The sequence below is a fragment of the Monodelphis domestica genome, chromosome 3, assembly GCF_027887165.1.
Source record: "Monodelphis domestica isolate mMonDom1 chromosome 3, mMonDom1.pri, whole genome shotgun sequence".
Taxonomy (NCBI): domain Eukaryota; kingdom Metazoa; phylum Chordata; class Mammalia; order Didelphimorphia; family Didelphidae; genus Monodelphis; species Monodelphis domestica.
Genome location: NC_077229.1, coordinates 102804695 through 102828862, shown reverse-complemented (window position 1 = coordinate 102828862; position 24168 = coordinate 102804695). Strand labels below are relative to the sequence as shown.

Here is a 24168-nt window from a genome sequence, read left to right as displayed (position 1 = left end):
CTGTTTGGGTGGTTTTGGGGTGGGCTGTGCCAGGGATGTTATTCTCCCTGCCCCCCAATATGTTGAAGAGATATGAGATTGATCCATATTATCTCTAGGACATGGACTATTCCCGTATCATCGAGCGGCTTTTAAAGTTGGCAGTAAGTGTTATGTGGTCTTGAGGGGGGGTATCAAAGGAAAGAAGAAGGATGGGGTGGGAAGCAAGCATGTCATGGAGTCTGACCTTCAAGAGCCCCTCATTCACATAACCCCTTTCTTCCTCAGGTGCCCAATCACTTCATATGGCTCATTTTTTTCTATTGGTTCTTCCACTCCTGCCTCAATGCTTTGGCTGAACTCATGCAGTTTGGTGACCGAGAGTTCTATAGAGACTGGTGGTGAGTGGAACAGGGGCAGAGAGGGATGGTAGCTTCTCAGAGAATGACCCTGACAATGTTGTTTCTACAGGAACTCAGAGTCGGTCACCTACTTCTGGCAGAATTGGAATATTCCTGTCCACAAATGGTGCCTCAGGTGGGGATCTGGGCTGGTGTTGAAGAGGGTTTTTTTTCTGGGCTCTGTATGTGGGAGGATAGAGTTATGGGAAAAATAGGAGATTTGTTCTGTCAGGTTGAACCTGAAATCCAGGGAACGAACTCTGTCTTCTTTCTCCTCTTTGCCAGACACTTCTATAAGCCAGCGCTGAGGATGGGAGTCAGTAAGTGGATGGCTAAGACTGGTGTATTCCTAGCTTCAGCCTTTTTTCATGAGGTTAGTTTACCCAGAAGAGGTATAGAGAAGAATGGGGATATTCTGGGTCTCTAGACATAAATGTTTCCTGAATAAGGTCATGCTCCTTCAGCCTTGTGGGAAGGGACTTCAGAACTGCCCCATAATCCATTTCCTTACCTCCTTCCCACCTAGTACCTCGTGAGTGTCCCCCTCAGGATGTTCCGGCTCTGGTCCTTCACTGGCATGATGGCACAGGTGAGATGCCCTAAAAATGTCCAAAATCTTACTCTCATTGCCCCTTCCTCTTGAGAATCTCCTCCTGCCTTGCATATTCTCCCTCTGCACTTCCTTTGATACCTTCTTCAATGGCCTTATCTGTGGCACCCTGCCCTTGTGTTCTAGGGTCAGGGATATTGACTTATTCTATGTGTCCCCAGATCCCTCTGGCCTGGATCGTGGGCCGATTCCTTCAGGGCAACTATGGCAATGCAGCAGTGTGGTTGTCTTTGATCATCGGGCAGCCTGTGGCTGTGCTTATGTATGTCCATGACTACTACGTGCTCAACTATGAGGCCCAGATGATTTCCTAAGCCCCAGACACAGGCCTTGTGTTGGGGAAACCAGGCTTCTGCTCCAGGAACATTAAGGGACAGGACACTGCTCCTACAGCTGTGTTGCAGCTATCTCCATGGCACTTTATGAAAGACTTGTCCTTTCCCTGAGGGCTTTGATTCTACTGGTTCTATCCTTATGGAATGGGGGTACAAAAGTTCTTTCATCCCTCTTGGGCTTGTCCCCTTGGAGTCCCTATCCTCTCTCCTCTACTCCTAGTTCATCTCTACGAAGGGAGGAAAAGCTGTCCTGTTCCTATGGGATTTGTCACCAATAGCCACTATCTCTGTCCCTAGGGCCCCATGTGAAGGTGACATTGGCCCTATGGGTTTGGTTTCCTCTGACTCCTCTCCCCTTTTGGTATGAAGGTATTATCCCCCTCCCCCCCCCCAGGATTTCTGCCCTCCCCTCCCCTTCCTTTCCCCACTGACCTCAGAATGTGTGGGCCATGGATGGCTCTCTCCAAAGGCCAAGGAGGAGGAATGGGGATCCTCTTCCCAGGACTGGTCCTGATAGTGACTTTTTAATGATTCTGCCCATGTGACCAAGTCTGTCATTAAAGCAATGTCCAAAGTGACCCCAGCTTCATTGAATCTTCAATGAAGACAAAAGGTGGGGAAGGAGCTGGAGACAAATGTATATGGGGTGATGTTCAGTAGAAAAGCAATAAGACAGTGGGGGGTGGGGAGTGTTGGATATGTGGTCTTACTCTCTTACTTTCCTCCACCTTTACGAGGGTCCTTCCCACTCAAGCTATATGGTGCTGATTTCCCCTGCTTTCATGCCAGGCTAACATAGGTTAATCAGTGGGGAAAAGCAGTGAGCACTAAAGAACTAATCTGACTTCTTCAAGAAAAAGTTATTTCCTTCTTTTTGACTGGGGTATTGACTGATCAGGAAAATACTATAAAGATGGTGGATATGACAGTCTCTGGTACTATTTTTACATTAAAAATGGCGGGCTAACTGATTATATATACAGTCAGATTTGAAAGTGGTTGAACTGATTCAGAATAGTAATTAATGAGTAGACATCAATGAAAGAAGGGGAAAGAGAGAAAGGACAGAGTTCTTTCTGTGGAGCTCCCCAGGGATCTGGCCTCTCCTCTTATCAGTGATCAGGATAAAAACCTTAGGTGGCATGCTGATCAAACTTCCAGATGATGGGGTAGCTGGGAAGGAGAGCAAACAACTTGGATCACAGGATCTAAAAAAGATCTAATAATAGAACAATGGGTTCTATCTAATAAGGAATTAAGTTGGCATGAAATTAACATCTTGTATTTGGGTTAAAACAACTGTACAAATGATAGGACTAGTTTAGCAGTTTATGTGAAAAAGATCTGGGATTTATGAGAACATAATGAAATAAGATTTCTGTAGAATATGAGTGAGCCATATAACATAATAAAAAAGCTAACTCAATTTTAGACTGCATTAATACTAAATTGGGTCAAGAACAAGAGAGGTGGTGGTTCCAGTGTTTTCTACATCTGGATTATGGTATTCCATTTAAAGACATTAAATTGTAGGAAGTGTTTGCATAGGAGAGTGACCAGAGTGAGGAGAGTGACCAGAGTGAAGAAGAGATATCCTTATAAAGATTGGTTCAAGTCCCTGGTGGTGGAGGAGGGGAGTTATGGTGAATGAGTTCAGGGCTGACATTCAGAAGAGGGAGTTTATTGTTGATTGGCTCCAGAGGGCAGAACTAAGATGAATAGATGGATGGAAGTGTCACAAGGACAAATTTCCCAACTGTATGAGCTACTCACATGTAGAATGGATGGCCTCTAAGTTAAGGGCTGCTACCACTTATTTTACATATATATATGTTATACACACACTCACACACTCTTATATATGCTGATTTTATAGGTATGTTATAGCCTCAAAATATGATCTCCTATTAGCCTGACTCAACATCCCAGAATCTCAAAACTAGAAGGGTCCTTGGTACCTGAACACTGCATAAGCTCACTAACTTCTAGCTTCCATTCAGAGAAGAGGGAACCATTACCTACCCAAGGTAGATCATTCCAGATTATTAGGAAGTTTTCTCTTAAGTGAGCTCAAATCATTGTACAACTTCCAGGATGGCTTCACAACCAGTTGTATTTACCTGTATTTCTCCTGTGCCATATGATATTTCCCTAGATTCTTCCACCCCATCATGGCCTAGAAAATGAAACAGAAAATCCTGACTTTTATAAAATACTCCCAGATAGAGCCATGATCTGGTGTAATTCCTGCAGGCAGTTGGAGGAAGGGAAGAGGATGAGGGTCTCTAACTTGCCTGGCTCTCAGGGTGCCCTAATCTTAGTCCTTAAGGAGAAAGGAAAAAAATGGCACCACTGACTAGAGATGATACTGCTGAATTGTATTTTCAGAGGTAGAAACTTTCCCCCCAGTTCGGGGAAGGAAATTGCACAAGGTTAGGGGCAGAGCTAAGAGTAGAACCTTCCTCTAGAGGACCTACACAGAAAGATTCATCCATTGGAGTTCCTAGGCAGTTGAACAAAAAATCTGGAGCCTCAGGATTCTAAAGTTTCTGGAATCATGGCAATGTCTGGAGACACGGATTTATAGAGAGTAGAGAGCATATAGAGGAGACAAAGATCCCAACCTGAAGGCTGACAAAGATTTTTCTAAAGAAGCTGTGCTTCCAGGACTCAGAGATTTGGACACAAGTACTGACTCTATGTGCATTTTTGCTACCTTTGGGTGTGTTTCATGGCCTGCTATTTGAGCCTGAGGCTAAGATCAGTTCAGCCATGCACCAAGGATTTATTGATCAAGATGTCTTGCCTAGCCAGAACTCTGTCGCCTCTCTCGTCCCTTCTAACCTCCGTTTTTCAGAATGTAGAGTGCCATGCTATGACTTGTCAGGTGGAAGAAGGATTAGATTTATTCTTTTTGATTTAAGGGCAGAATTAGGAGGAATTAGGGAAGAATGAAGGAAGTACAAATTTAGGCTTGAAGGGAAAAAAATCCTAACTTGTTTAGTTAGTTGTGTCTGACTTTTCCTGGTCCTTTTTGGGTTTCCTTGGCAAAGATACTGGAGTAGTTCTCCATTTTCTTTTCCATCTCATTTTGCAGATGAGGAAACTGAGGCAAAAGCAAGTGATTTACCCAGGGTCACCCAGATAAAAAGTTTTTGAGGCCAGATTTGAACATGGGACCTCCCAACTCCAGGGCTAGCATTCTGTCTACTGTGTCACCTAGCTACCCAAACATGGATTGCCTGTAGAATTAGTGGCAACTGACATTTATGTAGGGCCTGTAGATTAAAAATTACATGTGTGATATTTGTATGTTGGGGTGGACTAGCTGGAAGCAGCTATACTCTTTCTGAGGTGGCCACCAGAGGGCACTCTCCTTGAACTATACCTTCCCTTGTCTTAGTTGTGCAAGATTCTTAGACTTCCTGTAGGCTGTACCCTTCCTTAGTGGGACTGCTCTGCAGTCCATTCCACTGGCTGGCAGCCAACTTCTTTTTGCATGTGCCCATGCTGCAGCTTCTTGAGGTAACATCTAGGGATAATTAATAAATAATTAATTACTGTAATTCTCTTGGATCTGCTCTTGTACTTTGTGATAGTGATCTTTCAACTTCTCTGCCTTCTGTACCCACATGATTCAGACACATGGCATAGTGAAATGAAGAGGAACAGGAAAACACGATTCCATTCCACTGAGATAGCTGTTGTCCTCTCTTTCCCTACCTTCTACCCTTCTTCAGTTTGGGGAGGCCTAACCGTCTAAAATTACCCTCCATCTATGCTGGAGATATCTCATAGGTACTTGTGTGCATGTCGTCTCCCTCACTACACTGTAGGACCTGGACTTTTTATGCCTTCCTTTCTCTCTCAAGCACTTAGCACTGTCTGGCATATAAATGCTTATTGGGGTGACTCCCTAGAAAGGACATTTATACCTGCCCATAGTCAACTGGGCTAGGAGAGGAACTTGTAATATTCTTCAGTGACAAATTAAGGTAGAGATTCAAAAATTTCAGACTCATCAAATCTCATCACTAAATGAAAGTCATTGTAGTTCAAGATCTGTCCCAAATCCCATTAAAAAAAGTTTTTTTTTAAACTCTTCTGTTTTAGGATTAATTCTAAGATAGAAGAGTGGAGAGAGCTAGGCAATCAGGGTTAAGTGACTTGCCCCTGGTCACGTAGGAAACATCTGAGGCTAGATTTGAACCCAGGTCCTCCCAACTTCAGGCCTAGCACTCAGTCTATTGTGCTACCTAGCTGCCCCCCTGCCACATCCTCTTGAGATAATAAAATTGTGTAACCTGATTGGGGACCTATGTTCCTTCTGTGTGACTTCCCTACATTCTGACTATAGGTGTTACCCAAAGTTCTGCCTTGAGCCCTTTTCTCTTTCAGTGACTTTATCAGCTCCCTTGGGTTTAATTATCTCTATGCAGATGACTCAGATTTGCTTCCACTGAACTTCAGTCCCACATCACCAGTTGCCCATTGGATATTTCAAACTGGATTTCCTAGGGACATCTCAATTTCAACATGCCCACAACATTATCTCTTCCCCCCTTCTCCAAACTTTCTTTCTTCTCTAGAAGGTACCACTATACTTCCAGTCTCTGCAGTTCATAACCCTGGCATTATCCTCAACTCTTCATACTACCTTATTTCACACTAATCAGTTGGCAAATCCTACCGTTTCTCTCTCTACATTGTCTCTTATGACTAACTCCGCTCTTTTCATATTAGCTACTGCCTTAGTTCAGATTCTTGGCACCTCTCATTTGGATTATTGCGATAGCCTAATATCCCTATGGCCAATCTCTACATGCTGCTGCCTGCCAAAGGGTTTTTTTTAATACTCTCAAGGCTTGACTACGTAGCTCCCTTACTCAACACAGTGGCTTTCTGTTGTCTTGAGCACAAAATATTTTTTGTTTAGCTGTTAAACCCTTCTCAACCTGGCTCTAACTTACATTTACAGCTTCACTCAACATTTTTCCTTTCCTGCATTGTGACCCAGCCAAACTGACCTCTCTGTTCTCACAAAAGATATTGCATCTCAGAGATATCAGTGCCTTTGCACTGACTTTCAGGCTGAAAGTCCTTCCTTCCTCACTTCTGCCTCAATCTCTTTAAGATCCAGTCCAAGAACCACTTTTATATGAAGCTTTTCTGATTCCACCAGTTGCTAGTAAGCACCTTTTCTCCCTCTCTAAATTACCTTGTGAGTTATGTATTTGTATTTTCTTTATCCTGTATATATTTGTCCATGTATTTTTCTCTCCCATTAGAATGTTAGCTCCTGGTGAGCAGACATTGTTTCATTATGCATACATCTTGTGTCTTAACACAGAGCCTGCTTCTTATTAGTAGGTACTTAAGAAATTCTTGTTGATTGGTTGAGAGTTAAATTATTCCAAACCTTCCCTTTGCCTCTACCACCTTTCCTTATTTTGCTATCTGATCTTGTTTTCTTCTTTACTATAAAAAATCTGCCCTCCATTCCTCCTTTTTCTCCAGTCTGAGGAAGAGGTAGACCCTTCTCCTTGACAGACTACCCCTCTACCTGTGTTTCCCTTCATTATCTCCTGTAGGTGTCTGCCACAGCAGTTATCCCATTCCTTTCATCTTCCCTCCCTCCTTTGCTCAGGTGTTCCTCATTCTTTTTTTAACCCTTACCTTCCATCTTAGAATTAATACCTTATTAATTATTATTAATTCCAAGGCAGAAGAGCAGTAAAGGCTGACAATTTGGCTTAAATAATTTGCCCAGGGTCACACAGCATCTGAGATCAGATTTGAACCCAGGTCCTCCTGCCTCCAGGCCTGGTTCTTTATCAACTGAGTCACCTAGTTGATCCTCTATATTCCTTTTTATTTTTTTTTCATTGAAATGCAGTTATCAGTATATTTTAAAAATCACACAAGAATTATTTCCACATAGGGGTCTGGCAGGAAAATAGTCTTTGTACAGGTTTATAGTCTATCAAAAACTGATCATATATGGAAGGAATGAAATAAACAGTACGCCAGGAATTGTCCTATATGTCTTGTATATACCTATTTTTGTGCATTTTGTCTCTTTCATTAGAATGTAAGGTCCTTGAAGAAAGGGACCCTTTCTTTTTATTCCCTTCATCTCCATTGCCTAGCACAGAAGTGTTTAATAAATACTCACTAAATTCTCAGCTCCTTATGATCAGGTTTCTTATCCAACCATTCAGCTGAAATGCCCCCTCCCCCCCATTTCCAAAAATCTTTTCACTGTTAAATCCAGTGGTGTTTCCTTGACCATTCTGCAGCTTTTAACAGTGTTGATTTTTCCTCCTTTTGCCCTGAAAACTCTCTCCTCCCTTGACTTGTGGGCACTACTCTTTCCTGATTTTCTTCCTTTATCTGAGTGGTATTTTTCAGTCTCCTCTGATTTGCCATCCATATCCTGTACACATAACAGGTGTGTCCCTCAAGACCTGAATTCTTTTCTCTCTCCATTCTCTTTGTGTTGTCTTCTACTCCCACAGGTTAGATTGTCTTATCTTTACAGATGATTCCTAAATCTCTATATCCAGCCTTAATCTCTCCCCAGTGCACTAGTCCCATATCAAGTATCTAGTTGAATAAAAGCATATTGGCATGCTTATATTTGCAGATGATGCAAATCAGGGAGGAATAGCTAACATTAAAGAAAGTATTAAAGAGGTCTTGAAAGGCTAGGACACTAGGCCAAATTTGATTAGATAAAAGTTAATAGAATAAATATAAGGTTTTGCAGAACTGGGAGGAAAGGGGAATAGTTGAAAAGCAACAAATTGGGGCAGCTGGATGGCTCAGTAGATAAGAGGGCCAGGCCTGGAGACAGGAGGTCCTGGGTTCAAATATGACCTCAGATACTTCCTAGCTATGTGACCCTGGGCAAGTCACTTAACCTCCATTGTCTAGCCCCTTTCTGCTCTTCTACTTTGGAACCAATACATACTATCGTGTCTAAGACAAAAGGTAAAGAGTCAAACTTAGGTTTGTTGTTGGGAAATGCTTCTTTATAATTAGCATCTTCTTATTGTCAATGAGTACAAGTAACCCGACCCAGACAAACTACTACACCATAGGGTGCTAAAATATTAGGTTAATCAATCATTATGTCAGGCCCTGGGCATAAGAGTTGTGATTGCTAAACTTTGTCAGTGAAAGATCTTTGGAAGGAGTGCTACAGGAGAGGGATCAGGTCTGTTCCAGATTAAAATGTAACTGGGAAACAGTTAACAAAATCAAAATACAGTAGAACATAGATAATACTCATTTGTGGTTTTCTAAGTCAGTCTGCAGCAGCCAGCAAGGATCCTCTTCCTTCTGCTGCCTTGCGCTTCAGGACAAGAGAGGCTGAATATCCCAATTTCAAGCAAAGCAGAACCGAAGAGGTGGAATCTTCAAATTCTATAGAGCAGCAACTTGGAGAATTCCTGGGGAGTATCCTGAAATTCTATACCGACCACACCATTAAGAGGCTAGTTTGTGAGCATTTATAAAGGGAAGCATTTAGCAGAAGGTACTAGAAGCTGGTCTAACTTCATCAAGTGCAGCTCATACCGGGGTAACCTGTGGGAATTTCCCAGCCTCGGTCCCTGTGAGTCTATGGAGAGTCACGCCCGCCATCAGCTCGACAAGACTAGGAGGCAAATAAAATGAGAAGCCAAACAGAAAGGAAAAGAAATTTATTAGTCTGCTAAGGGAGCTTGCTCCAGCTGGTAGCAGCTTCAACTGCTTAGAATGTGGGTTGGATTCTTATAGCTTCTTGGGCTCTCTCTGTATACAGCCAACCAACAGCATTGAGTAGTAGCAAAGAAATCAGGGAGAGTGAAGGAAAACCCTGGAGCCACAGGAATCAGTAAAGACCAGGTCTGTTCTCTGTCGTAGTTTGTAGGACTGTAGAGACCTCCTTCAAGTTGGAATGGGCCTTATTCATCTCGTTGCTAATGAGCAGTGGAATAAAGCACAGCCTGAGATTCGTCTCTATTGACCCAGCCCCACGTTTCCTTAGTCTTGGAGGTTTCTTTATGGGGGAGAAAGTTTCTCCCAAACTCCCAGTATTCCTTTTCCTAGTTGGGCAGATTAGAGGAGGGATGTAGCCAGTTTCCATGGACCTTTTGACAAGGTTTTTCATGCTGTATTTATGTATAGGATGGAAAGCTAGAGGTTAGATCACAGATGCCCCCCACCCCAATTTTTTTTGTTTTTAGGACCCCTTCTATACTACTGAGGGTGCTCTTTCCTCTCTCTCCCTCCCTCTTCTTCTTTGTCTCTCCAGCCACCCCTCCTTTCCTCTTCTCTCTCTCTCTCTCTCTCATACACACATGCAAACACAGCTTTTGTTTAGGTATTCTATCCAGGAGTGTGCTGTAGTCAGCTTAAACCAGCTTGGATTGAGAGAGCTGATTGTTAAATTTTTGGTGTGAGCATTTATACCTCAGAAAATGCTACAGATTAGGACTTGAATTATTTTGTTGATTGTCTAGGCTTAAGAAAATAATGGTGAGAATGCATATTAAACTTAAAAAGTGTATAGTGCATTTTTTCCCTGAGAGGTGGTTGTTAAACACCAGCACATCTGGTAATAACTATTGATATTTACTTAGAAGTTAAAATGTCATAGAATTATAAAAATAGTTTTGATCTTGTGGACCCCATGAAAGGGTCTGAGGCTCCCTTTCCCCCGAGGATTCCCAGACCACACTTTGAGAACCATTGGCTTATAAGATAGGAAACTTGAATGACCAGATCCAAAGAGAAATTATTAATGGGTTGATGCCATTTTGGAGGGTTGTCTTCAGTGGTGTGCCCCAGGGGTCTGCCCTTGACTCTGTGCCATTTGACATCTATCAGTGACTCGGATGAATACATAGCATACATGTCAAATTTGCAGATGACATGAAGCTTGAAGAGATAACTAAGACACAGTCCAGGTCAAAACCCATCTCAACAGACTAAAATGATGGAACAGATCGAGTAAGGAGATGTATGAGGGTCAAATGTAAAGTTTTACCCAGGCTAAAACAATCAACTTCCCAAATTACAGGATGGGAAAGGTATTTAGTAGATCACGAGCTCAATGAGGTCAGCAGTGGGACAAGGTAGCCAGAAGAGGGCACAGTGTTTTGTTAAGCTGCATTAGAAGAGGGCTGCTGTCCAGAAGGAGACAATATTTCTGCTCTACCTGGGCCTTGTTAGAACACATGAGCAAAGGGATTCACATTTTATCAGAAAGGTGATCAGGATTTTTGCCATGCCAGTGAAAATGCTGACAGCCAGCCAATTTGTCCTCCCAATTTAAATAACACTCCTGAGATTTACTGGATGGAGTGGGAATGGAAATGGCCACATGGAGGAGGGGGAATGGGTTTGTCCCTAGCTTCAGAAGAAGGCAGTGAAAGGTGAGGATCCTTAGCTACTTGTACCTTGGGGTTGGGAAGAGGTGAGTACGCTCACTCTAAGCCAGTTGGGAGTAAGAACTCTGGAGACTCCTTGGGTGAGGGAGATTTTTTAAAAATCTGCAGTACTCTTAATAAATGTGCACTTTTCAGTGGCATTCAGGCAAAGTGGTGAGGCATATAAAAAGATAGCTCTAAGAACAGCTGGTGAGGGGCCGGGGATCTTCCCTGGGCAGTCTGACCAGATCAGATGAAAGAATTATGCAAAGCACTTGGCAAACCTTAACAAAGATGAGTTATTATTATTGCAAGTATGAGTTATTATTATTGCAAATATTATTATTATAAAAGAGTAGTAACTATTACCCTCCCCAAGGCAGACTGCCTGGGGGAATTAACTCTAACATAGCCCTCCAAACATGCTCCAGTTGGCCTTTTCTAGAACAGGCAAGGGGTACAGAGTCCTAGCCAACAGGACTGACCTTGCTCTCTTTCAGAAAAGCTTTCAAGTAGCAACAGGGGTCCTTGGAGTGTGACTCTTAGGAAAACTGACTAGAGAGTCGGAGGGGATACAATGGAGGCAAGAGACTGAGAATGGCTTTTATCCTATGGACTTTCTTCATTGTGTTTTACTATGCTTAGATGCGTTGACATTGCTCAGTAATTTGCCTCCTGTATGAATAGAGGCTTTCCTGCAGCAAACTGTTGAGTGGGGACTGTTACATTAGGAAAGACATCAGTTGGAACATGTCCAGAAGAGGGTGACTAGTTGTATTGGGGCCTACTCTACTCCTGGACAACCCTCTACTATCCCATCTCATAGAGAGAAGACACTTCCAAATAGAAAGTATTGAACAAAAGGCCCTACAGTAATTTTAATATGTCTGTTGTACTTGTAGCTTGCCTCGTAGAGTCTGGACATTGGTTTAGAAGAGTTGAGTTGGATCAAAGGTTTGGTTTGTGAGCAGATTTTAGCCCTTTTGTTATTTGTATGAACTCATGTTCAGGAGATTCCTTAGAACAGGCTATCTATGAAAACAGACCCCAAATCTGCCATGGAGACTCAGATGCTCTCCATTTCCTTGACCAGTCCCTTCACCTAACTAAAAATCTGAAAAAGAAGATAACAGATACTTTGCTTTACATGGTCACAACATCAGAGCCTTTGAAAATCTAGAAAGCCATCATCGGAATGGTCACTCAGTTGGTGGAGCCTCAAATCTAGAAGACTTGGAAGCCTCTGGCATCCCTCTAGTCACTCGTGTAAAGAATATCCTTGAATAAATCTTATTTGGACACATAAGTATGGTGCCAGTGTTTTTCTTTTCCTCTCCCTTGCAGAAATGCTGGTTTACTACTTAATCACTTATTTGGAGAGCTTTTGACATCGAATGTAGGAACTAAAAAATGGGCAGGAGAAACTGAACAAGTTTGTTTCTTAAACTCCCTAGGACTCACAAAAATAACCCTTCAAATTGCTGCACTGGAATTTTACCAGGAAGGGGAGATTTGAGAACATCCCATAGGAAGCTAGGTTGAAGGGACTAGGGGTGTTTAATCTGATGAGTAAAAGATCACAGATAAACTATTCTCAACTGTAGCCCAGGCTCCCCTCAACATGGTCTACCAAGAGTTCTACCCAGAGTCGAGATACTCTTTAGATCCATGTCTTTTAAAAATTTTCCATTCAATGTATTCTCTTGCATAGCAAACCAGATTTGATGCAAGATATCATTAGTAAAAAAGGCCAAATAAAAAAACCCTTTCTGACTCTCCTTGGCTGCATATATTAGGGGTATACTCTTTCCCAGAATCCCAAACTACTACTGGAAGAAAGGAACACACGCTGCTCAGATAAATCGCACTCCTGTGATTGTGTGCCTGGTGGAATGTCTCTGCCTCTGAAGCTGCTCCCCGGAAGCTCCGAAGAGTTGTCCTATAGAAGGATTAGAATACTTTTGCTTGGCCTCAGAGGGTAGAAGTAAGACTTTCCAATGGATGGAAATTCCAGAGAGGCAGGTTGAGGTTCAATAGAAGGAAAAACATCCAAAGAATTATAGCTATCCAAGATGTAAGGGACTTTGTCAAGATAATCAGGTGTTTACCCTCACTGGATAAAATAGCACTTTACACCATACTCTTATTTGATGCTTACAACAATCCTGGAAGATAAAGTGCTATTAGTATCTCAGTTTGCAGATGAGGAAACTAGCAGCCTGAGATTAAATGACTTGAGCAGGGTACCCAGATAGTGTTAGAATCTAGATTTGAATTTGGATCTTCTGATCCCAGGTCCAGTGCTCCATTGTGTCATCTAACTGCCCTTTAAGCAGAGCCTGCACAATCAATTACTTTGGATATTATAGAAGGGGTAAAGCAGCTAGGTGGTAACGTGATTACAGTTCTGGGACTGGAGTCAGGAAGACATCTTCTCAAGTTCAAATCCAGCCTCAGCTATTCACTAGGTGTGTGATCCTGGGAGTCACCTTTAAACATTTAAAAAAAAATTATAAAACCCTTACCTTTTGTTTTAGAATCAGTACTTAAGTATTGGTTCCAAGATGGAAGAAAAGCAAGGGGGAGCTAACAGGAGTTAAATGACTTATACAACGAGTTACACAGGAAGTGGCTGAGGCCAAACTTGAACTCCAGGACTTCCTGACTCCAGGCCTAGCTCTAACCACTGAGTAACCTAGCTGTCCCTCTGGGAAAGTCACTTAACTCTCCCTCAGTTTCCTCATCTGTAAAATGAGCTGGAGAAGAAAATGGCAAACTACTCGAGTATTTTTGCCAAGAAAACCTCAAATGAGAGGAGAATAGAACATGATTGAATAACACAAGAAGGGATCTTGGGTCAGGGACAGGTGGGATTAGGAACCCTTGGAGGTCCCTTCTAATTTTTAGACTATCATTCTGCCATGGAATTTTACCTATTTTCCACAGCTGAAAGTAATTTTTTTCTCAAAATTATTTTTCATTTACCAGCTTGGTGTCATCCTTCTATGTAGTCTTTGAGAGTTGGGAGGAACCTTAAATGACTACTTACTTCAGCCTGTGTTTGGCTTAGTTCTTGGTGCACAGGAAGTGCTTAATGAATGCTTCTTGACTGATTATACTTCTATTGGTTGATTGCTTGTTGACCGATTATATTCCTCTTGTAGAGGAATTCCTTCTATAAGATCTCTAACAAATGTTCATGAAGCCTCCACTTAAAGACCCTAGTGAAAGAAAAGTCCTATTTTCCCTTTGAACACTGTAAGCTCCCTGAGGTCAAAAAGTATGTTGTTTTTCTCTGTTAGGCACTTAACAAAGGTCTGTGCAAGTGAGCTGAATGTCAGTCTTTCCCTTGTAAACTAACCCTAAAACAAAACAAAACACACTCTTGGCCTGGAAGATATAGTGATTGGCAGAGAGGAAAGAACAGCTGCTAGAACTGGATGTCCAACCACATTGGCAGCCAAAGAGGCCATCGGGAATTGGGGTGGCTTCTTTCTGATCCCAGAGATCCAAATAGCTACAAGGGCAAGATCCAAAAGGTTTGCTAGTCTTGGGTTGGGACTCAGATATCAGATTAAAAAACAAAGCAACCAAAACACTTATTTCGGACTTTGGAAAAATCTCAGCTACAAAGACAAAACCAAAAAGGATCCCTGTCCTTAAGAAACTTACATTCTATTGGAGTGACCTTGGTATGTGCATAGATAACCAGAGTAATTTTAGAAGAGGAAGTTCCTTGACCAGTGGTCTCTAGTAGGGAAATCAGTGAAGGCTTTGTGGAGCAGGTGGCACCTAGTCTAAGCCTTGAAGGAAGATAGGGATTCTGAGAAGAGCACTCCAGGCATGAAGGAAGGTCTTGTACAAAGACTGGGAGGTGAGAGCATGCCAAGCTCAAGGAACAGCTGGTCATCCAGTTGGACTGGCAGAGAGGTAAGTAAATAAGGCTGGAAAAGGCAGGCCAGAGCTTATAAGGATACCTGGGGCAATGAGAAATGAGGGTACTTTCTCTTTAATTTAAATTCTCTGAAATGGTTGCACTGCCAATGTGTATAACTCAGAAGGAAGACCTACTTTTTTCTTGAATTGGGAAGGTAACTAGGGGAATTTTGGGGCTATTTTTACCCAAGGTAAGGCATGTAAGGCACCTAGAGGGGAGGCAGGGAAGAGAGAGATGCAAAGGTTCCTTGGGGCTTAGTTTTGAACAGAGGAGCTAAGAAGACCCTTGGAAGTTAGCTGAAGGTCACAGGCCCAGGTCTGGGGAATGAAAGTTGCCTTCCACTTTGAAAGCCTGTGGTACGAAAGAAGAATTAGACTTAGCTTGGCTCCAAGAGGGGTCAAGGGCACTGGGAGCAGTGGTGGCTGAGAAGCAATTCAAAAGAAGCAAAAAACAACTGCAACTCTCCAGAAAAGGAATGGGCCGCTCTGGGAATGGCAACTTCCCCATTCCTAGAGATGTTCCAGGGGAGATTGGACAATCAGCATTTGCTGGGAATGCTGTAGTGATAAATCCTGTTCAGGAATGGAGTAGATGAGAGATTGATGTTCCAAAGTTTCTTTCCGCTGAGATGGTAGCTCCTGGGGTACAGTGGCTGAACAGAGAGGGGCCTTAAAGCCCAACAGAACACAGGAAGGACAAGGTGGGCCTTGAGCAAAAAGGAGAGAAAGCTGGGCTCCCGTAGGGGAACTTTGAGAAAAGTCAGTGAGGTCAGCAATGCTGACAGTCCTTCATGGTTAGGCAATCTATCCAGTCTAAAGGTGGCACTTGGCATCCTGCCTAGCATGTAGTAGGTGCTTAATGCTTATTGATAAATCCCTGGGACTTAATAGTAAAGGTCTTGACAGAGGAAGTTGCGTATGTTGTGTTTTTGATCAGCAACATGGTGCCATTTCACTTTTACATAACATTCTTATATGTAAGCCATTTCAACTAAAATGGTTTACTTGGGGCTGCACCAACTCCCCCTTTGCACACACACACACCACTGTTTTCCAACCTCCTGGTCTGTTATGAGTGCTTAATGTCTAATATTAAAGTTCTACAAAAAGAGCCCTATATTTGGAATCAGAGGAACTATAACAGTGATGGCAAAACTTTTACCATCTCACATAGCATGTGAGCCACCCGTTCCCCAGATAGGGGAGGGAAGAAGTGCTTCCAGTGGGCTGATGTGAGAATTGTCCTCAGGTGCACATGTGGAGAGGGAGAAGGGAACAGCCCCCTCTGGCACACATGCCATAGGTTCACCAACATAAACCTAGACTCATATTCTGCTGTATGACCTCAGGTATTCCCTTTAACATCCCAGGACCTGTTTTTTTTGTCTGAGATATATTTATGGTTCCTTCTTACTCTGATTCTTTCATTTAAAAATTCTTTCAAGCTCATTCTTTCAAATGTCCTCTACTCTAAGAAACCTTCCCTGATTGCGCCCCCCCCCTCCCTCTTCTCCCAGTTGGATTACCTTATTATCCTCCCTTCACTTACATAGCACTTTACTTGCACTTACTTCTCTGGTGCACCTATCAGTGGACAGCTACTTTTGGAACTCCATACTCTTTCCCTTTATCCTCTCATGAATTCCTTAATTCCCTTAGCATCATCTACCATTTCTGTGGAGGACTCCCAAATCTTCAGTCCTGACTCCTCTGAGCTCTAGCTGGGCATCTGGTTGCCTCCAAGACATTTGCCATTGTGTTCCAGCCAGGACCTTACCCTCAGCAGATTCTAGAATGAACTTAATAAAAGAACTCATAGAATTTGAAAGGACATATTTAGTTCAACTCCCTCATTTTACAGATAAGGAAACCAAGGCTCAGAGAGGCAAAGTGCCTGACATGTCCCAGGTGACTCAATTAGAAAGTAGCAGAGCTGGGATTTGAAACCAGCCACAATGATGTGGCTCCACAATTCAGATCAATTGCCTCGGCTCTTAAGTTTAGGCTTCTCACTTGTCTTCTCTTCCCCACAAGCCATAATCCTCACAGATCATGTCCTGATGATTCCATCTCTGTATTCCTTGGTATGGTGATACTCTTTCCCAACTATGCCAGGGGATTAGTATGTGATGGTTCCTGCAATAATTCTCCTCAATTTGAGAGGGTACCCTGACCTGGAAGACTGTGTGTGCATTTTGTTTCATGGAATATAAAACGAGGGAGTTTGTGGGACCTTTGGGAGCTTAACCTCTGTAGTGTCCAGTAATCAGGCTATGTACTTTGGCATATTTCTCACTGGGCTTGTGTAGCATGTCCTAGAGGAGACTAGCTTCAGTTTTGGGGGTCCTAAGAAAATGCGGGATACTAATGGAGGTCCCCATTGCTAGAGTGGGAAAGACAGTGATGTCTAGTAATGGTGGATAGTCTATCATGAGTGCAGAATTAATACTTTCTAGCTGGATCATGGGATCTAGGACCTCAGAGATTATTCTACACCTGAGGTTGTAACCCTGAGCAGGGATGTGGTTGGGCAAACATGCCATGATTCCAACTAGAAGGGCCCTGACCCTTGAGGGGTAGATGTTCGGCCAGATGGAGTACACCAAGTTCAGAAGAATGGATGTGGTGGTCTGAAAGAGAAAACAAACCCTGATCCTGGAGGATGGGTCCTGGCTTGAAGACCATGACCCCTAGGAGGGCAAATGCCTCTAGAAGAGGGCCCACACCAAGATCCCTGGTGTAAGAGATGTTTTGGCACCATCTGGAATGGAACTCTGGTAGTGTTGCTAGGGCTATGGAGTTATATGTGGTATCTCAAAGAACGCTGTATAGGTCACAGTTACTCCCATCAGTTCTGGTGGCTCATTGTTGAAGAAGTCAGTCCAAGGAGACGGAGGTAGTGTTAGGGCTGATGAGGCATCTCAGACTGACTGGAAAGCCCTCTGGGTCTCCAAGTACAATGGGTCCTGTCTTCTTTCAGAAAGTAGGCAAGGCTTGGCCCAGGTTTGGCTCTACTCTTCTTTGGTTTTGGGTACAGATCTGTGATCCCTATTGGCAGCCTTGATGGTTAAGTATTTTAGGAGGTCCAGGATGGCTCATCAGGTTCCCAATACCACTGGGTCACCAGCCTCTAATCTACACAAAAGATCTCTAAATGGTGACTGGTGAAATGTGAACATTGAGGAGGGGAACAGCATGCAAACTAGATGCCTAGGAGTTCTCTTCCTGGAAGATGCCCAGTTAAGGGATAGCAGAAATTGAGGAAATTCAATAGGACTGTATAGAGCAGTGCTAATCCATGTATTTCTCCTGGGTACAGGGCTGGGCCAAGGTCCCGTCTCAGCTCATCCAAGGACAACAAAGCCCTTTCAGAGTTGCCCTTGGCTGTACACCACCCCACTTCCAGCTCTCTCAGGGCAAGACAAAGGGGGCATTGAGTTAGTTTCCCTAGAAAGGGCCCTTTGTTCTTAGGTCTTCCCCATGCTCCAGGACCATCTAGAGCCTGAGCCCATGCTTTCTCTTCCTGCTTTGTCCCAGGCACTGGTACCTTCTCCTTTCCCCTCCTTGGTACTGTTCTGTTTACTTTGCCCCTAATCCTTTTCCTGACCTAACTTCTTCTGAGGCCCTTCTACCCAACTCCCTTGCCTTAGCTCAGGGCCTGCAAGTGTTGGGTTGAAGAGGATGCAGGAGACCATGACTATCTGGGTCCAGGAAATTGTCCTGGGGGGGTTCAGAGATCCCTTTCACTTTACATTTTCTATGCCTTTCCTTGGAAGACAGAGATGAGCCAATAAGCAAGGATACTGAGGTGGAAGAGGGATAGAATTGTAGGAGGGACAGACCTAAGTGACTGGAGAGGCGGTCCCTGCCGAGGCCCCACCCTCCCTCCCTTTATATAGTTATGGTTCTGTCCAGGGGACTACTGTCCTTTACCCCCTTTATTTGGATGCAGACATGGCTCCCAGCACTCGGTAAGGTCATGGGACACTGGGTTAGAGGCTTAAAAGGAAGGAGGGTTTCTGGGTCTGGGATGTACATGGTCTGTCCTGAGGTATGGACTTTTGGACAGTCCATCTGGGATGGAGTTCTGGACATGTGTAGCCCCAGAGTCAGCTGACCCCTCCAAGTAACTCCCCCTATTCTGATCTCAGGTTCTTGCTACCTGTCTCTTTGCTGATCTTGTTTCTGGCTCTAGTGGCTACAGAAGGTGAGATTCACTTCCCTTTCCCTTGTCTAACCCAAGAATTTAGGAGTGAGGAAAGGGCAGTTGTGCATTTGGGATATACAGAGCAGAGTTGGGATTGCAATGCCTTTCAGTCCTATGGAGAGGCCATCTATCTATCCCAGCTGTCAGGGGAAGGGAAGCAGTGATAGTGTATCTCAGAAACAGAATCTCTGCCATCTTTTGCAGATCACTTGGTTTCCACTCTGAAGACTCTGTATGAAGGTAGGCTATTGGGCTAGGTTGCCAAGATCTCCACCCTACTCCTTCCTTTTGACCTCCAACTTCTTCCCCAATCTCTGGGGTCCCAATCTCCCCTCACTGTGCCCCTTAAAATTTCTCCTGAAGTGGAAGCTCCGTTGTCAAAAAAGCGTATCCTGCAGACTCAGGGTGAGGGAAATACTATAGAGTCTGAGTTCCAAGATGAACCTGATTCTGACTCAAGCGAGGATGAAGGAAGTGAGGATCTTGGAGATGAGGATGAAGGTGAGAATGCATCAGGTAAGACTCTCTAGGCTGAGCATCAAGGCAATGACCCTCTAACTACTGGGGCTGTGCTCACTCACCCAAGGAAGAGATATGGGAGATGGGTGCTGCACTCTCCTTTCTTTGCCCTTTGCAGAAGAAGAGGAAGAGGAAGAGGATTCCCCCTTCCAGAAGACTGGAGGTGAGCTCAGCACTCTCCACCTGGACCCCAGGGGAAGGGAATGCGTGAGTGCACATATGTAGACATAGTGACAAAAAAGGCCACCAAGGGATACTGAGCAGGAAATAGAAAGTCAAAAGCAGGCCTGAAAAGGATAGATGGAATCTTGGGTCTTTAACTTGGAGGATTAAGGCTGGGACATCATCCTTCATCAAATGTCTGAAGGATTTCTGTGTACAAGAAAGGGTCAGTCTGCCCAAAGCCAGAAGGCAAAGATTCTCTCTTGGGAGAGATTTTCGTGGCAAAGCTGAGCCACAACATTGCAGAGGGAGGGGATTCTTGTTCATGCCTAGTTCTAGAGTTGAGATTCATGGGTCATTTGGCTGTGGGTGGGACAGCATTGGAAATCAGCTTTCCTTCAAGGCCCCTTTCTGAAAGGCATGCTGGAAGAAACTTCCATCTGCCTCAGACTATTTCTCAGACTAACATCTGAGAGGAAACTTATGAAGGATTTGCCCCATTTAATACTGGTAAGATATGGGAACGTGGGAGAGGATGGGTGAGAGAAGCTGCTACATTCAACTAGATAGGTCACTGTCAGAGATCTGTCAACACCAGATTTATCTTCATCCTCCTAACACCCCCAGAAGTGAAGACCTTAGTGGACAAGTTGGTGGTGTAGCCACATGAAACTGAGGCCTGAGACCTGGTCCAAGATCTAGTTCCCAAGTGAAATCTGGTTGTCAACACAGGCCCTAAGGATTGGTGGTGTTAGGGCACCAGAAGGGAAGCTGGCTCAATGAGAAATCCCATTCTGACATCCTTTTCTTTGTACCCTACAGGCCTATAAAGTTGCTGCCAGGAGCCTTTGCTAAGAATCTGTTTCTGGTTCTTCTACCCTGTTCTTTGCCCCCACTTTATTCCTGAGCAACAGCTCTATCTTCTTAATAAATGCATCTGAGAAAATCCTGGCCTTAGTGGGACTGGCTGTGGACTAGGGACAGGGGTATCTGGCTTTAGGTTAAATTGGCATCCATCAAATTTGAAGGCATCTACCACCTTCCATATTAGGTGGGAATCTAGTGACCCAATCAGTTAGTAGCAGGGGGTTAGGGGGAGCTTGGGTCAGTGTGACTTGCATGCTCTTGTCAATTGCGAAATTTCTTCACACAAAAGGTTAGAAGGATGAAATAAGCCTTTTTAGAGGGAAATTACAGAAATGTGGGGGGTAAATCCAGGTTAAAACATCATGAACTTATTCAGTGAAATAGACCTACAAGAGAAATGGACAAAGAAGGGAGATGAGAACAGCCTGAGAGAGGAGGCAGGGGGTGCAGGAGAACAAGGAATTTGGATCTAGAAGACTTGTTTATGAATCCTGGTTCCCCCTACTATGCTTTGTGACCTTGGGTGGGTCACTCAGGATCAGAGGATTTAGAGAAGGGATTTGGTAATCTAGGACAGTATTTTTTTGTTGTTGTTTTAAAGATGAAGACATTGAGGCCTAGAGTTAAGGGACTTGTCCCAAGATCACGCAACTAATCTGGAGCCCAATGACTTCCGCTGGTTGCTTCCTGCTCTAAATTCTATAACCCTGGGGAAGTGTGTGTGTAACCCTTCAAACACCCCACCCAGAGGGAGCACAGAAAAACCCACCAGGACCTGGCACCTTCCCCCTCAGCAGAGGCCTATCCACTTGCCTGGGTCTGTTCTCCCCAGCTGACAGCTTAGCCCCTGCCTCTTGCTTGCTTCCCTTCCTGGCCTCCCTCCCCCAATACTGAAGTCATCTTAGCACCCTCAGCACAGGTGGAGTTCAGGGTAACCCCTCAATCCCCCCATGTCAGGAATAACACTCCCCATTAGCTGAGAAACCACAACCACATAGCCCGTCTGTTTATAAATCTGTCTGTCTGTCTTCATATATATATATATGTATGTATGTATGTATGTGTGTGTGTGTGTGTGTGTGTGTGTGTGTATATATATATATATATATATTTTCTATATATATAGGGGGAGAAGTAGAAACTTCTCTCGTGTAAAAATCCAAAATACAATTCTATCAACAATCAGCGGGGTCAGTACAAAGTGTAACCGAGAAAACCCCAAACCAACCAACAGAACATACGGAGCCAAGGACAGGGAGAGGGGCAAGCATAAAGTGCTGCCCAGTGGAGCCACGGGGGAAAAGAGAGAGGTGGTGGGCAGGGTCCCACCCCATGGCATGCATGGTGTCCAGGCCGGGGTCTTTTCTCCTGTTGCCCTCTGCTCACCTGGGGCTGCTTCCATTCTACCAGGCTCTGTCCAGAATGGCCCCCTGGGCACTCTCCCCTTGCTCAGGCGAGTGGCCCTTCAATTATGGCCTAGGTCCTATCTGCTGCCAGGTCCCCTCCATCAGGCTTGTCTGGCCCCAGATTAGATTCCCAGCAACTTCACTGAGCGCAAACCCATGGAACAGTGCCCCTCTTCCACCCTTGGGGAAGCTGGCAAGGAAGGGAGGGGGACCCTGATGCCCGGATCATCCCCCTCCCAGAGGAAGGGGGCCTTAGGAGATAGCAGGGTCCTTGGCCTTGGTTGGCTCAGAGTCAGACAGCAGGGAGATGGTGGGGTCATCAGTGTAGTCATCCCCCTCCGAGAAGTAAGGCCCCTCCCCTAGTTCGAAGAAGATGGGCAGGTCATTCCCTGTTGTATCCAAAGTGCTGGAGTCAACCAGGAACAAGGGCTGGGCTGTGTAGTGCACCAGCTGCTTCCCTGGGTAGGCAGAGGAAGAGGGTCATGGGTGTGGGGGGAGAAAATGGAGGTGGTAGAGCTCGAGGTGGTGGGGATTATGGGGATCCCTTGCCCAGGCCAGCACGACACTGGGGAGAGGGGGTAGGGAGAAGGGGCACAGGCCCCAAGCCAGCCTGGAGCTGAGGAGAAATGAGGCCCTCTAGCAGGGGTGTTTGGGGCTCCTGGGGCAGGGGCAGGGGCAGGGGCAGGGGCAGGGCCTCAGATGGGTAGCAGCCCAGGAGCTGGGTCCTGCTCACCTGAGTCGGCACCACCTGTATCAGTCTCCGAAGGCTTTGGTTGCTCTTGAGAGGAGAGGAGATCCTGGATCTGTAGGGGGTGGGGAGTGAGGGGCTGTGGGAAGGGGAAGGGGGGCATCTGGGTCTGGGACCAAAACCTTATCCATATCTCTATCCCACCCTGATCTGCCCCCTCCCACTCCTTCCCCTCCCATCCACTCCCCCCCCCCCCCCCCCCCGCCTCCTCTTCCCCTGCCCCTAGCTGGGGCTCCTGGGATGTCAGCAACCAGATGGGGAACCCAGGATACCTGCTAACCATTTTGTCCCTCCCCCACCTCCCGGGGCCCTTGGCTACGCACACTGGCCAGGCTGCTGTCTAGGTCAGGCAGGCTCATATCTGTCATAGACATTGAGGGGCTAAAGAGCTGCCGGAGAGAAGACAGATTATTGAGTGGGAAGGGCAGGCTGGCTCCGGAGGATGGGGCGGCGTGGCCAGGCCTGGAGCACTCACATCGAGCAGGGCGCTGGTGTCTACACTGAAGCCATGAGTGGTCAGCATGGTCTGTAGGTTGTCCAGGTTGGAATCCATGGTGTCCAGGTGCTCACTGAGCTCATTTCTGACCAGGCAAAAAAAAGAAGAGACTAAGGATGAGGGGCAGGAACACAGCAGGAACACAGACGTGGCTATTCAAAGCCTGGGTCGAGGCTGCGATGCTGTCACAAGCTGGAGGAAGCAGGAAGGGGCCTGCTTGCTTATGAGAATCAAGATTTGGGTGTCTATGATGGGAAACGACCACTACCACGTGGCTGTGGGGGATGGGGAGAAGACAGAGGCAGGGCTAAAATGCTAAGGGGCCCCAAGAAAGGTATGTGGAGGGAGAGTTCAGTCCAGTGGGATGCTGCTACTCCTTTCTACCCCAGGGCTCCTTACATCACTCTGGACAATCCCTCTCCTCTAGGCAGTGTTCCTGGTTCTTGTCTCTGGGCTTTGGTCGCCCACTGTATACTCAGCTATGTGCCCCCACCCAATGCCCAAGTGTTGGCTGGACACTCACACTATCACCTAGTCCACTAAAAATGCTGTTTTCATGGCATTCCCCTACTCAAGAACCCCTACAATCTGGCCCAATAAGGAAAAGAGCATGAATTCCCTCTATGATATCCTGGCTAAATGCTTTTTTCAGGCTTTCCTTGGAGCTGTCCAGTGAGGGCCTCACTACTTAGGCAGACTATTACAGCCTCCCCTACCCCCCCAACACACACCTTCCATCTCAGAATCACTACCATGTATTGGTTCCAAGACAGAAGGGCAGTAAGAGTTAGGCAATGGGGGTTAAGTGACTTGCCCAGAGCCACACAGTTAAGAGTGTCTGAGGGCAGATTTGAACCCAGGACCTCCCCCACATCTCTAGGCCTGACTCTCAGTGCATTGATTCACCTAGCTGCCCCCAAGACTGTTACATTTGGGGACAGGTCTAATTGTTCCAAACCCCTTTGTCTGGCCTGTAACCCTTTCTCCCACTGTTCCTCCAGATAAAGTCCTCTGCTCTACCCATCAAGCCCAGGCCTTTTCTTTTACTTTCTTGCACACAAGACCCCCATCTGTGTGGAATGCTCT

At 45.1% G+C, this 24168-nt stretch overlaps 3 protein-coding genes across 22 annotated transcripts in view; 2 read left to right on the top strand and 1 right to left on the bottom strand.

Annotated features, from left to right (window-relative positions):
• DGAT1 (diacylglycerol O-acyltransferase 1) overlaps positions 1–12047 on the top strand; it is a 42732-nt gene extending 30685 nt beyond the window's left edge. The window contains exons 13-18 of the mRNA XM_007488766.3: positions 99–143; positions 268–380; positions 451–516; positions 666–753; positions 907–969; positions 1152–12047. Coding sequence (XP_007488828.2) covers positions 99–143; positions 268–380; positions 451–516; positions 666–753; positions 907–969; positions 1152–1304 — 528 coding nt within the window. The 3' untranslated portion in view covers positions 1305–12047. The remainder of the gene's footprint in view (positions 1–98; positions 144–267; positions 381–450; positions 517–665; positions 754–906; positions 970–1151) is intronic.
• Positions 9017–24168, bottom strand: part of HSF1 (heat shock transcription factor 1) — a 67595-nt gene continuing 52443 nt past the window's right edge. For 2 of the 17 annotated variants that reach the window (XM_056820716.1, XM_056820720.1), the window contains 4 exons: positions 23062–23167; positions 22910–22975; positions 22572–22665; positions 9017–9289 (listed from right to left, as the gene is read on the bottom strand). In XM_056820716.1, the coding sequence (XP_056676694.1) occupies positions 9279–9289; positions 22572–22665; positions 22910–22975; positions 23062–23167 (277 nt within the window). In that variant the 3' untranslated portion in view covers positions 9017–9278. Of the gene's footprint in view, positions 22297–22571; positions 22666–22909; positions 22976–23061; positions 23168–24168 lie in introns of all 17 variants that reach the window. The other 15 variants (XM_056820718.1, XM_056820721.1, XM_056820719.1 and 12 more) reach the window with 10 other exon arrangements.
• On the top strand, positions 17551–20511 carry LOC103100694 (uncharacterized). Of its 4 annotated transcripts, none has more exons than XM_007488763.3 (6): positions 17551–17680; positions 18829–18884; positions 19089–19124; positions 19248–19385; positions 19522–19566; positions 20388–20511. In XM_007488763.3, the coding sequence occupies exons 1-6, from the start codon at positions 17589–17591 to the stop codon at positions 20393–20395; spliced, it is 375 nt and encodes a 124-aa protein (XP_007488825.3). In that variant the 5' UTR covers positions 17551–17588; the 3' UTR covers positions 20396–20511. The 4 variants fall into 4 exon arrangements, with proteins under 4 accessions (XP_007488825.3, XP_007488824.3, XP_056676707.1 ...); XM_007488762.3 differs by having other exon boundaries at positions 19248–19400; XM_056820729.1 differs by having other exon boundaries at positions 19522–20511.